Source organism: Bubalus kerabau, chromosome 16, assembly GCF_029407905.1.
Source record: "Bubalus kerabau isolate K-KA32 ecotype Philippines breed swamp buffalo chromosome 16, PCC_UOA_SB_1v2, whole genome shotgun sequence".
NCBI classification, from domain to species: Eukaryota; Metazoa; Chordata; class Mammalia; order Artiodactyla; family Bovidae; genus Bubalus; species Bubalus kerabau.
In genome coordinates, this window is record NC_073639.1 from 71536003 (window position 1) to 71548533 (window position 12531).

Genomic DNA, 12531 nt, shown 5'->3' on the forward strand with positions numbered 1-12531 from the left:
GGACACGGAAGCACCTCAGGGCGGTCCCTCCCCAGCCCAGCTCGTAGGCAGACAGAGAGCAGGGCCTGCCCAGGACAGCTGCTCCAGGGGCTGGACCGGGGCAGCTATGCACGGGTAGCTTGACACACCCCACCCCTGCTTTAAGAAGCGATGCTGTCTGCTGGGCAAGCTGCTCAGGAAGGTGCCTTTGCGCTCCTACTGTGCTGCCCTTTTTTCCCCAAAATTCACTGGTGTCTGCTGGAATGGAAGAGCGGTGTGCTCGACTCCTCAAGTTAACAGAGGAGGGGACAGGAGGCGGTTCTCCCCCAGACAAGCAAACGGAGCCTGGGCTGGGGGGAGCCACACGTCCGCCCTCCTCCTGCTTCCCCAGCACCCACTTCTGTGAGTGGGGCCTGGGCCTGGGGGAGGCACCACAGAGCAGCTCTAGGAGCTCTAGCTCCTGCCCCGAGTAACAGGGGGAAGGGCTTCTAAGAATGAATGCACCAAGGCTGTTTTTAAGGCTAACGGCAGCATCATTAAACACCATTTCCCCCAAAACAAAGTTGGCTTTTCTGCTGTCACTGAAACTAAGCTGTGACCAAACACCACTTCCACGAGCACCCTGACAAGTTGGGGAAGGGGTCCAGTCAGGACTACGGCCAAGCACAGGGCTGGGTCCCCACAAACCTGCAATATTCTGTGGGACCTTATGGGGGCTATTTTTAAACATATAAATGAATGCTGTATTTTTTTGCCATTAAAACAATAAAGTGTAAATGTTTGAGAACAGTGTTTTTGGTGTTCCTGTTTTAGGGATCACTGCAGCATGGGTAGGATTGTGGCTCAGCTAGTAAAGAATCCGCCCGCAATGCAGGAGACCTGGGTTCAATCCCTGGGTCGGAAGATCCCCTGGAGAAGGGAAAGGCTACCCATTCCAGTATTCTGGCCTGGATTTCCCATGGACGGTATCGTCCGTGGGGTTGCAAAGAGTCAGATACAATGGAGCGACTTTCACATCTACAACACAGCTCAGGTCACAAAGCCTGATGGAGCGGGACTGAACCCAAGTCCCCTGACGACCAAACCTCAGGTCTTTCTACGGCACTGACTGCTCCTTCCTACAGTCTGGGGGTCACAGGAAGGCTGTAAATGGGGCTCCCAGCACCCACTCGACACACTTGGACAGCGAGCTCTCCTGCTGCTCCCTGCTCAAAAGACCACTTTCCTACCAGCGGAGTCAGGGCTGACGTGGCAGCAGGCCAGAGTCTCAGCCAGGGGACTCTCCTGGAGCCTCTGCGCTGTCCTTCCCTCAAGGTTCCCTTCCTCACCGTGCGCCCCCCCCCCCCCTCCCCCGCCAAAACCCATTTAGCCTGACAGGCGCCGGAGCCCCTGCCCCCCGCCCCCAGCCCCCTGACAGCGCCCGAGCCCCTACCTGCCCAGTTGGAGGGGTGTGAGAAGGCCTTGCTGCTCTGCACCACCTTCATGGCCTCGCCCAGGGCCGCGCTGGCCTTCAGGCCGTTCAGCAGGGACGAGTACAGGGCGTGCAGGAACATCTTGGAAGCGGCCACAGGCACGGGCCACAGAGACACGAGGACACACTGAGCGCCCGCTGCCAGGAAGGCCCGAGTCAGCGCCACCACCCCGTCGGCCGTGATCCTGCTGCTGGACTCCTGGGAGGAGCCGAGCACCACCAGCTTGACGGGCAGCCGCAGGTCCAGGACGTCGGCGGCCGTGAGCAGCAGCTCCTGCAGCGGCGGGCAGTCTGAGATGCTCTCGCCGTCGCTGGCGTCATCCTGCACCCGCAGGGACTCAGGGATGGTGTAGGGGTGGCCGAAGGAGCTCTTGCCGCCTGCAGGGGCGCCGTCCACACTGGGCGTGAGGACCAAGGCCGACAGTTTCCAAGAGATGTGGGTGGCGAAGTGGACGCACTCGGCCTGTGTCAGGGCGCTCATGACCCGCTCCTTGGTGGCCACGCTGCCCACCAGCGGCTGGCAGCCCAGCAGCTCGGACACCATGTAGGCTTCCTCCTCGGCTGACGGCATCGGGCCCCACAGCCACCTGTCCATCACCGCCGATGGCAGCTTGGGGTTGCCGACCACTGCTGCCATGGACGTGGAGCTGGAATAGGTGGGCGGGCTCTTCCTCAGGTGAGACTAGGAGGGGAGGAAAGGCAGCGAGCACCCGTCAGGGCTTCTGGCACTCGGAAGCCAGCTTGGGCGGGGCCATGTCCAGTATGGCCCACCTGTCCTCCTGATAACCTCACTCACTCCACTTTTCAACACCTTCCTGACACAGTGCACGTCTGGCTGAGGATCACACCTGCTGTGACAAGCTCTTGGAAAAAACCAGACTAGACGGGGTGGGAAGACCCCATGCTGTTTGTCAAGCAGGGGGAGGGGGTGGTGGTGCTGGAAGTGGGGGCAGGGTGTGCAGGGGGTGCCAGGTCGCCTGCCCCACATCTCCCTCCCACAGGTCTCCCTGTGAACCCCTCAATAAGGGCGAACCCACGCCCGATGCCACAGGGGCTTCAGGGGTGGCTTTGTTTAAACCTACAGAGAGCAAGTCACTCTCAGGGGAAACAGGGCCAAATTAAGTCCTTTCGAGGCACTACGACTGAAACGATCACAGTTCCCTCAAAAGAGAAACCCCTGAATTATAAAGTCAGCACAAAGAAGCCCAACAAAGTTCTGATTTTGCCCGACAATGCCTTCTGATGCATTAAGGGGACACATCAAGTGTCAAATTATTTCAAAATAATTTTCTGGTCCTTCCACCTGGTGCTGCCTTCAACTCTGGGAGAGAGCAAGGCCTGTGGGGAGCCTGTCGGAGGCGGGACTCCCCTGTCCCTGCTCACCTCTGCCCCCTGGGCGCCCGGCAGCGGGACGGGTCGGCCCTCAGGCCGGATGCACACAGCTCGCTCAGTCAACTGTGGGCACGAGGAAAACTTGGAGAAAATAATTTCTTTCTCCTTGAACTGAATCTGTCCCATGTGAAGGGTGATCCAGCAACAAAAACAGTCAAAACTAAGATCTCCAAAGCCCATGGGGCAGAAACTGGCTCGATGGAACCCTGCCAACGGCCAAGGTCAGCGGAGGCTGAGGTGGGTCCCATGCAGGCACCTGCACCCAAGCCTGGGGCGGAGTGCCGGGGCAGAAGGGAACCCGGGTCTCAGGGTCCCTGGGCGAGCTGAGAGAAGGGAAGAGGGTTCAGGGCTGGCTCCAAAGGCCCTCTAGTCAGGCAAGCAGGGCCAGGGGCGGCAGTGGGGTGAGCCCTGACCCGCGGGGACCCACTGCTGCCCCCTTGAGTTCACAGAGTTCATCCTGTGCTGATTTTCACTGAATGAGACTGGGGTCCCCTCTCCCCCGAAGACCACTCATCGTGTGGGTTCCTTGTCGCCCCATAGGGCTCTTCTCCACTTGACGCCGATCTCATCTGTCTGCCCTCTCTGCCTGAGGCCCCTCCACCAGGCAGACGCAGCACCCACTCCACGGTCAGCATGTGAGCAGGCGCGCCCTCAGGGGAGCGATCCACCTCCACAGGCGCGTGACCCGCCTCCAGCCCAACTTGGTGCCGGGACTGAGCTCCCATTCTGGTGTCACAGCAAAGCAGCGGAGACAGAAATGTCTCCTGGGCGCCTCCTGGGTAGCGGAGGACTGTCGGGTTAAAGGCTGTCCCTGCCTTTAGACAGATCTGCTCTGAGGTCCCCGCGGCCTCTGGCCATGGCCCAGCTCGCCAGGCAGCCTGACTTACCTTGGCCTGCGGGCTGAGGGAGCGGATGGAGGGGACGGCGATGAGTGCGAAGCGCTCGTACAGGTACTCGTTGGAGGAGCTTCCCTTCAGGAGGGCGAATGGGATGAGGTAGAGGTCCCCCTCCAGGACCAGGACCAGCTGGCGGTGCCGGCCCACCGGGCCGCTGGAGTGCATCAGGCCCTGCGGGGGAGCGAGCAGCTGACAGCCGGCGGATGCCTGCCCCCCAGGGGTGCACTCGGGAGTCGGAGGGCGCCCTCCTGCCTCGCTGGCCCCGCCCCGAGGGGGAGGGTAGAGGAGCATGGCCAGGAGGAGACGGGTCCCCTGTGATGGAGGGGGTGTCCCCAAAGATAAGGCCCAGCAGGTCATCTGGATGTTTCTACAGGAGGCAGGTGTCCAGGCCAAGGGCAGTTGCCCCAAAAGCGCCAGGGGGCCCCGGAGCAGCATGCAGCAGCCTGTCACAGCCCTGAGCGCTCAGCCGGGTGGGGCACACTGACCACGGCTGAGACGCGAGACCCAGCGTGTGGACAGAGGCCCTGAGACCAGGACGACATCCCTGGAGGAGGAGGTTCGACTGCAGGACCTCGAGCCGCCTCAGGGCCTCCATGTCCCTCCCCGGCTCCGCAGGGCTGCCCCACCCAGTCCCCTGTGACTGGCGGGGCCCCTGACACTGACAGATCCCCCGTTATCACTCCTGGAAGGCCGGGCGGGACCCGAGGGGAGGGCGCATGCAGACCAGACAGACACCTCATCCTCCAACAGAGCTGCTGCTGGAGACTAAGGCCGGATGACCGGATAAAGAAAAGCAGGTGGCGACTGTGAAGACTGGACTGGACCCGGGGTGGGTGTGAATAAAGATGAAGTGGCCACAGGAGCCTGCGGGGGAAGGTGCGGGGCCCACAGACAGCGGGCACCAGGTGCCGGGTGGCCCTGAGCCTCGGGGCACTGGCTTGGGGAGGGTCAGAGCCAGGCGCCCCTGCCCTCGTCCCTCTGCTGCCCGAGCTGCCGCGCACCGGGGGGTGAGCGCTGGGCTGCAGGTGCAGGGGACGCTCAGCAACCACGACTGAAAGCTACCAGGACTGTATCCAACCAGAAGTGCAAAGGTCCAGATTCAGCCCGCTCCACTGTACTCTCTGAACCACAGACAACAGACCACTGGCTCCCCTGGGGAGTCTTGAGAAGTGGAAGAATCTGGCTGTGGAGAGGCAAGACCAGAGGGCTTGGACTGGACCCAGGCTCAAGTCTCAGCCATATCAGCTCTGGGGGCTGCTCATGCGCAGGGGCCTCTCTCAGGCCAGGGTGGTGACGACGAGCCTGCACACCCTCGGTGCAGGCGGGCCTCAGCTCCCCCAGAACCTGCTGGGGTCAGGCTGAGACAGGGGCGGTCAAACATCAGCTTGAATCAACCCATGAGCCCTGATCCAGGGGAGGACGCCGCTTGCCTGGTGGACAGGCTGGCGTTCTCGCCACTTCTGTGGCCCAGAGAGCTGGCTGGTCAGTGCCTCCATTCTTCCTGCTCCTCGTCAGCTGTGGAGACGCCTTGGTCCTCAAGTAATGTCTGTCCTCGTGGGAATGTTACTCCAGAGTCTCCAGCAGAGACCAGACAGCCTGGCGGTGCCCACCCCACAGGCCTGGTGCCCCGTCCACACCTGGGCGTCAAAGGCCAGCTGTTCTGTGGACAAGTGCCCCCTAACCGCCTCCAAAGGCCACGTCTTCTTACAGACCAGTCGTGACCAGGTGGTCGTCTCCCAGTAAGGAGAAGTCGGGTTACCACACCACTTGATTCGTCTTTACAGTCACGACCCAGCTGAAGCCATGCTCCTCTCCTGACCAAGCCCCTGGCAGAGCCAGATATCTCCTCGAGTTCTCAGAGGGGAGGTCCTGGGCCACCCCAGAGCTCTGGTGCCTGGGGAGGCTGTGTACCGACCTAACTGACGTGCCCAGCAAGTTGGGAGTCACTTTCTGCAGTCCTGAGCCCGATAACTCCACTTAGCCTAAGAGTAGTCTTTGGTCATCAGCAGAGGTGGACGCGAATGACCTTTCTTTCTGCCCAGAAGCATTCACTCCTCCCACCTGTCCAACTATCTTGGCTTTGACGACCATAAACACAGGTAACAGGGGATTTAAATACATGGAAGTAAATATAAGAAGGACAAAGACCATAACTAGAATGAGCCCAGAGACTTCTTAAATCACGTACAAAGAGCGACTTGACAAACTCTAGGGAATGCTAGCAGCTCCTGGCCCTGGATGAGGCCCCGTCTGCTCACGGAGGGGGCGGCCTGGGACCTGCGTGCACGAGCGGCCTCATGCGGAGCAGCCTGTGGTTGCGAGGGGCTCCTGAGGTGAGTCCAGGCTCGGGCGTGGGTCACTCCCCTCCACCCCAGGGTGAATGCCACGGACACGCACCGGGTCTGGTCCCTCTCACACTAAGCAGGCACACCTCTCCTTTGCATGTGAGACAGGATTTGACTTAATGTTTGCTGATGGCTCACGAGCAGATGGAACGGGGCCTCCTCAACGATAAGTGGACACGCTCGCCCCGTCCTGACAGCAAAGGACGGCAGGCTTCCAGGAAAGGGCCACAGCAGTATTTCCCTTCAGCTAAATTCAATCAAGTCCTGGTGCAAGCCTGCGGGAAGACATTATTCCGTTCCACTTTTCATACCATCTGACCTAGTCCCCTAGCAACAGGACTGCGGCTAAACAAAGGCAGTTGTTCAAATAATTATAAGCCACATGTGAAGAGGCTAATCGCTTTACTCTTGAAGCGTCAGTGATTCATAATCTTGGACTTTGGGTTTTGATGTGTATTTTCACTGAAAACGGGGAGAAGGCCTGGCTCCATCTGGCAGCTGACGGCGCGGGAGCAGCGGGCGGTGTTGCCCTCTAGTGGCCTGGAGCAGTGTGGGAACGGGCAGGACCACCCACCCCTCCCCGGCCAGCCCACCCATGGGGAGGGCCGTCTGGGAGCACAGGGCCGCCCCCTGCCCCGTGCGTGGGGTGCACCCAGCAGCGCCCGGCACATGTCAGTGAACACTCGTGGGATGAGACCAGCTCCTGAGGGAAGTGGGCTCACCGGACCACAGTGGGTCCCGAGAGAGGCTCCCCCATCTCATTTCCTCTGACAGCCTCTGAGAGGTTTCACTCCACGTCTCTTTGGAGGCTGTCTGACTCCTTCACTGCATTCCAATGCCTCAGTCACAAACGAGAAAACTTTCAACATCAGGAACTGAACGTTTTCACCCTAAATGCCTCCTTCAAGACAAGACCGCGCTGCTGAGGGTCACACCTATCCTCACGCACAGCTCCTGGGCACACACAGGTCGGGGACCAGACTTTCTTTCCTGTCAATCGTATAAAGCCATGACTTCAGTCACTGTTCCAATGCGTTTGGGGCTCGAGTCCATAAGTCTTCCCTTCCTGACAGCCCTGGAGGAGTACAGAGGTCCAGCCACAAGCAACCACTAGTCCCACTGGCAGGTTCTTCATTCTTTAAGTCACAGGGCAAAGTCCTCAGAGAGAAAAGCCAACTAAAAGTCACAGGGCAGAGTCAGAAGGGGACCCACCAGGGACAGCTCACGGCTGAAGCAGCCCCTCCACTGGGCGGAGACGCTGTGATGGACAGAGGGAGGGGCCGCCCCCTACTGCCCCCGCCCCAGGACTTCTGCCTTCCATACAGGGAAGAGCCCCTCCAAGCCTTGCTTTCTGGGGCCCAAAGGGGCACGTCCTCCAGCGAAACAACTGGTGCTCAGGTGCCGATCCCTTGAGACACGTCCCTGTACTTGGGATCTACCCAGACGTGAGCCGGGCCCAGCACCGGGCCGGGGGCTGAGCCTCAGAGCTGCCCCACAGGCCCGGTGGCTTCCTTCTGCACCCTAACCTCTCGGAGAGCTCACGGCTGCCGTCCAAGAGAGGTCACCGAGAACCCAATCGCTGACGTGGGTCTTGGGTCTTCTGTTTTGCATCCAGACTAGACCTGAAAGCATCTCTGGGAGCACGCACCGCTGACGTTGTACTGAGTGCCAGCACACGCCAGGCCTCAGGCCAGCCGCAGGGACATGGAGACAGCTCTGCTCGGCGGCACGTCCCCGATCGGCCTCCACTAGCGCACGCACCTGGCCCTTCCAGGGGCCTGTTGCGAACTGCGTGTCTGTGTCTCCCCAAATTCATACGTTGAAGCCTACCCGCTCAGTGATGGTATCTGGAGGTGGGAGCTTTGGGAGATAATTCGGCTTAGATGAGGGCAGGACCTCCAAGAGGGTCCCCACGATGGGGATAAGAGACCTGAGTGTGCTCACTCACTCTTTCCACCACATGAGGACACATGAGAAAGTGGCTGTTCTCAAGCCAGGAAGTGGGCCTCCACCAAGAAGCTGACGATGCCACATACCCTGACGCGGGACTTCCGGCCCCAGAACCATGAGAAATCCAGGTCACCCAGCTGGTGGCATTTTGTTACAGCAGCCAGAGCTAATCCACAGTCATGGGCAACGGCATCTGGCGGGCTCGTGCACGGCCGTTCAGATTCACAAGCTCCCCGAGCCCCTCAGCAGCCCCTCACCCGGTTAGAGAGCCGCGTCTGGACGAAAAGTGACGTGCAGAGACCAAGGCCACAGAGCCCCTCAGAGGCCGCGCCCAAGCTTCTGGAAAGCACAAGGACGAGTCTTCCGCTGGGCCCCAAGGTGGGGTGCGTCGTCCCAGGGCAGGGGCCAAGGGTCTGTTCTCACCAGGAAGGAGCCCCTGGCTTGAAGCTGCTCAGGTGAGGCCCTCGGATGAACGGTGGGCAGGGGAGCTGACGTGGGCGCATCTCCTACCCTGACTGCGGAGGAGACGGGGGGATGCGTGCACCCCTGGGCCCCAGACCTCCCCAGGTCTGAGAAACAAAGCTGGGAAGGAGCAGCGTCTCTCCTGCACCTGAGACCCCAAGGCTGACCCGACTGCCAGCAAGGAGGCTGGCCAGGACCCTAAATGCCTCCTTCAAGACAAGATCGCACTGCTGAGGGAACCTGTGTCTGCCCCTTGGCGCCCAGGACCCCATCTGCAGCCTAGCGGCCCCCCTAGAACAGTGTCCACGTGGGCGTCTGGAGGCTGACTGAGAAGCCCCGTGTCTGGAAAACCCCCGCTGTCTCAGGAGCCTGTTCTGTGTCTGGGGCGGGGGCGGGCGGTGCAGTGTGCTGAGCGGGAAGTGATGCATCCTGACACTAATGGCCGGCCGGGCACTTACCCCTTCCATGGGTGCCACGAGCAGGTCGTACAGGGCGCGGAGCGGTGGCCTGGCGAACGAGCTCTGCCTCCTGGGAAGAGAGGAGGTCCCGTCCTTGACGGGCGACGCGGCGTTGCCGACCAGGCTGGTCATGCTCTGGCAGCTCCTGGGGAGAGAAGGGGGGTTGAAGCCAGCAGGAGGCCGCCCTCCCCCTCAGGTACGTTCACGGCCCCGCGAGCACGGACACACCGCGAGCACAGATGCACCGCGGGCGGCCCAGCTGCACACAACGTCTACACGGGCTGCGGAGTTTCTCTGCATAATCAAGTGTCCTGAAGCGCTGTTCAAAGCATTTAATTACATCCTCGTGTGGAGCGACTGGGCAGGCAAACGTGAGGACCATGAGAATTGGGGCAGCCGCCAATCTGCCAGGAAGACAGTGCCCCGAGATCCGTTAGTGTCCAGGGCAGGAGCCGCAGACACGAGGCTCGTGGTGGCCCCGCCAGAGCCCCAGCGCAGTCCGAGGGGCAGGTCGGTTCAGGCGTGGCTGCAGGGTTCTGTTTTGTTTTTAATGTATGGTCCATTATTTCTAGGCAAAATTTTATCAGTACGGACATTTTCCACCCCAAGGCGCCAACTTTCACGCTCCTGATGTTAGGGGAAGCATGCTGACTGGAACCACTTACCCTGGCCAGGCACCACAGTACACACTTGCGTGAGTTATTTTATGACAGGAGGTCCTGGGAAGGAGCGCAGAACTAACAAGCTACCGCCAACTGGAAGAATTCGGGAAAGGTCAAAAGGAGATGTCACGTGTCCTTCCACCTCCCAGAATCCTTCTTGCTGGCATGCATCTTGGCCGAGCAATGCATGCACCAGCAGAAGAACCCCGAGTCAGACTGGCCAGAGAACCCAGAAACTGGCCCCATCACCATAAAACCCAAGTCTGTGAGCCGAGTGGCAGAGTGGCCTCCTGGGTTCCCTTATCGTGCTCCCCCCAGGGTGCCCCTTCCCAATAGTCTCTTGCTTGGTCAGCGTGTATGTCTCCTCAGAGAATTCATTTCTGAGTGTTAGACAAGAGCTCACCCTTGGGCCCTAGAAGGGGGTCCCCCTTCCTGCAACACCGACACAGGGTGAGTGCACTTGCTGAGTCCCTGATTCACTGAGCAAATGCTTCCTGAGCCCCGGCCACCTGCCGGGCACTGATGCAGGCAGGCCTGGGGGCTGAGAGAGGACGCAGGTGAGGAGGAGAGACGGCGGGCAGGGAGACAAGCCCGCTTCCACTGCAAGCGCAGGCTGCCCCGCAAGTCTTGCTGAACCAGCCCTCCAGCCTGGTCAGCTTGGCCTCAGCACAGCCTCCAGTGACAGGCTCCACAGAACTAGTAGACAGTCAGTGGCCCCTCAACCTTGATTCAGACACTGCACGGTTCAGGAGTTTCTGCTACACATTTAGGACCTTAAGACAGAGAGCAGGTCTCACACCAGACTCAGCTAAGTCAGGGCTCTGGATGCAGGACTGGTGGCTCTGTGGTTGTTACCAAAGGGAAAAGCAGAACACGCCCCTGCCCAGCAAGCCAGGGTCCTTGACCATCTAAAGAAATGATGTGAAAGGTTTATTTGCATTTTTGAGACCTGGCTCTATCCCCTGGCCTTCCCCCAACCCTGTGGTGTTCTCAGCAACGTCCCAACTCTAAACCCTAGGGCCATGCCATGCCAGGCTGAGAGCACCCTCCGCCCTCACCTGCTCCTACAAGAGAAGGAAGGGTAGAGAACTCGAGGGCCTGGGAACCCGCTCTTGGCGCCCGTCTGTCACCCTCACTCAGAAAACACGTTATCACGAGCAACAGGGCCCGGGACATATCTTTGCCATCAGAGCCAGTGAAGCGCTGATAACCCTGGAGTGACACTCATAGGCTCGCTTAATTCCCTGGAATACACCACAAAGAGCATTGCTCCCCTGAAAGAGCGAGCATGAAACCGTGCCCCGGAGGAGACAGTCTGGGGCGACATGTGGTGTCTGTCACGGTGGTGTGTGCTCCTGCACACAGCCTGTGTGCACTCACACCCTCTGGAGCCCGAGCTGCCCCCAGGACAGCGTGGGGGTGGAGCGGGGAGCAGCCAAACAGCAGCACCCTCTCCCTGCACACCCCTCTCTAGACACGTGTCTGCCTGGACTGTGGGCTGGTTACCCCATTCAGGCACCTGGTCTGATTAATCTGGCCAAAGACATCCAGGGGAGTGCCATATTTCCAGACAACGCTGTGTCCTCAAGTCCTAACAGGAACTGATGAGGTGCTCCCCAAGGCCCTGAACTGAACAGCTCCTACTGGAGACAGACCAGCTCAGCACCCTGAGCTTCCCTGCATACCAGACCAACATAACTAAGCTGCACGGGGTGGGGTGGGGGGTGGGGAACGGCAGGAGGAAGTGGGGGGCTGTGTGGTGGACAGACCATTTGCAAAAAGGGTAAATGGTGCAGGATGGGGAGGACAACGGTGAAGCATCTAGAACCTGGGGGTGCTGGGCGTCTCCGCTGACGGGACAGTGAGTGTGGAGGTCTGGGCAGGAAGGCCAAGTGGGCTGGGGGCCTTTTTTTGAACCCAGGAAGTGCCAGAGGCACCTACCGGGGCCCAGCAACGCTAACCCTCTCAACATGCATCGGGCCCACGAGGTGCCAGGTGCAGGCCCACAGAGGGCCAACCTGAGGGTCCCTGCACTGACTGTGGGGAAGGGGGTCCGGGGCACAAGACTCTGCTGGTCACAGAGCTGAGGGTAGGCTCTCAGGGAGGACTGCTTGCTGTGGGCTAGCCTGCCTGGAGACAAGGCGGGGAAAGCCACTCCAAGGCCAGGAACAATGCGGGGCGAAGCACTGGGACAGTGCTGGGGACAGTGGGGTTGGCACTGTTGGCAATGGGACGGTGGGGAGCCGGGGGCAAAGCACTGAGGGAAGTGGACAGGGGTGGGCTGCAGGGTGAGCGGGCTGGGTGGCTTGGCCTCTGGGCTCCGGCCCACGCCCTTCAGCACCAGGCGTGCCTGAACAGGAAAACTCCACTAGGCCAGTTCCTTCCAAGGCTGATCAGAGAAAGGCCCCGCAGACTTCCCCCTTCCCTGTAGGCCTCTGGCGGGGCTCCAGAGCTGGGACCAGGCTAGAACATGGTGCCCCCACCCCTGGCCAGTTCAGGGGGGAAGCTGGTTGATGTCCCTGGTCAGGGCTGGTAAACACATGCTGGCTGTGGCACGGCCGCGGGGGTTTCGGAGGCACACTTCCAGGGGCAGGTCTCGGGCTAGGAAACCACCCCCGCTCCTGCCCAGGGTCATAGGCGGGAGCAGCGGTTTCCTCACCTCCACAGAACTGGCCTGGATAGACTGCAGTCAACCAGATCCCTGTGTGTGCAGCTTCTGGTTTTTCCTTTTTTTTTTTTTCACTTGTGGCTTCTGTTTTTACTACGACATTTGACATTCACAGTGGCTGAGGGCAGCTCTCGCTGGCCAACAGCACAGGGCCACGGCCCAGAGCCCTCGCTGAGCTGCCCATGTGGGGGCGGGCGGAGAGTCGGCCTGCAGATGTGTGTCCCGCGGTCCCCTGGCTCCGAGCCCCG

General features: G+C 60.4%; 1 protein-coding gene across 14 annotated transcripts in view; it reads right to left on the reverse strand.

Moving 5' to 3' along the window:
• TTC28 (tetratricopeptide repeat domain 28) overlaps positions 1-12531 on the reverse strand; it is a 580310-nt gene that overhangs the window by 14492 nt on the left and 553287 nt on the right. For all 14 annotated transcript variants that reach the window (XM_055549377.1, XM_055549381.1, XM_055549379.1 and 11 more), the window contains 3 exons: positions 8954-9098; positions 3730-3909; positions 1412-2132 (listed from right to left, as the gene is read on the reverse strand). In XM_055549377.1, the coding sequence (XP_055405352.1) occupies positions 1412-2132; positions 3730-3909; positions 8954-9098 (1046 nt within the window). The remainder of the gene's footprint in view (positions 1-1411; positions 2133-3729; positions 3910-8953; positions 9099-12531) is intronic.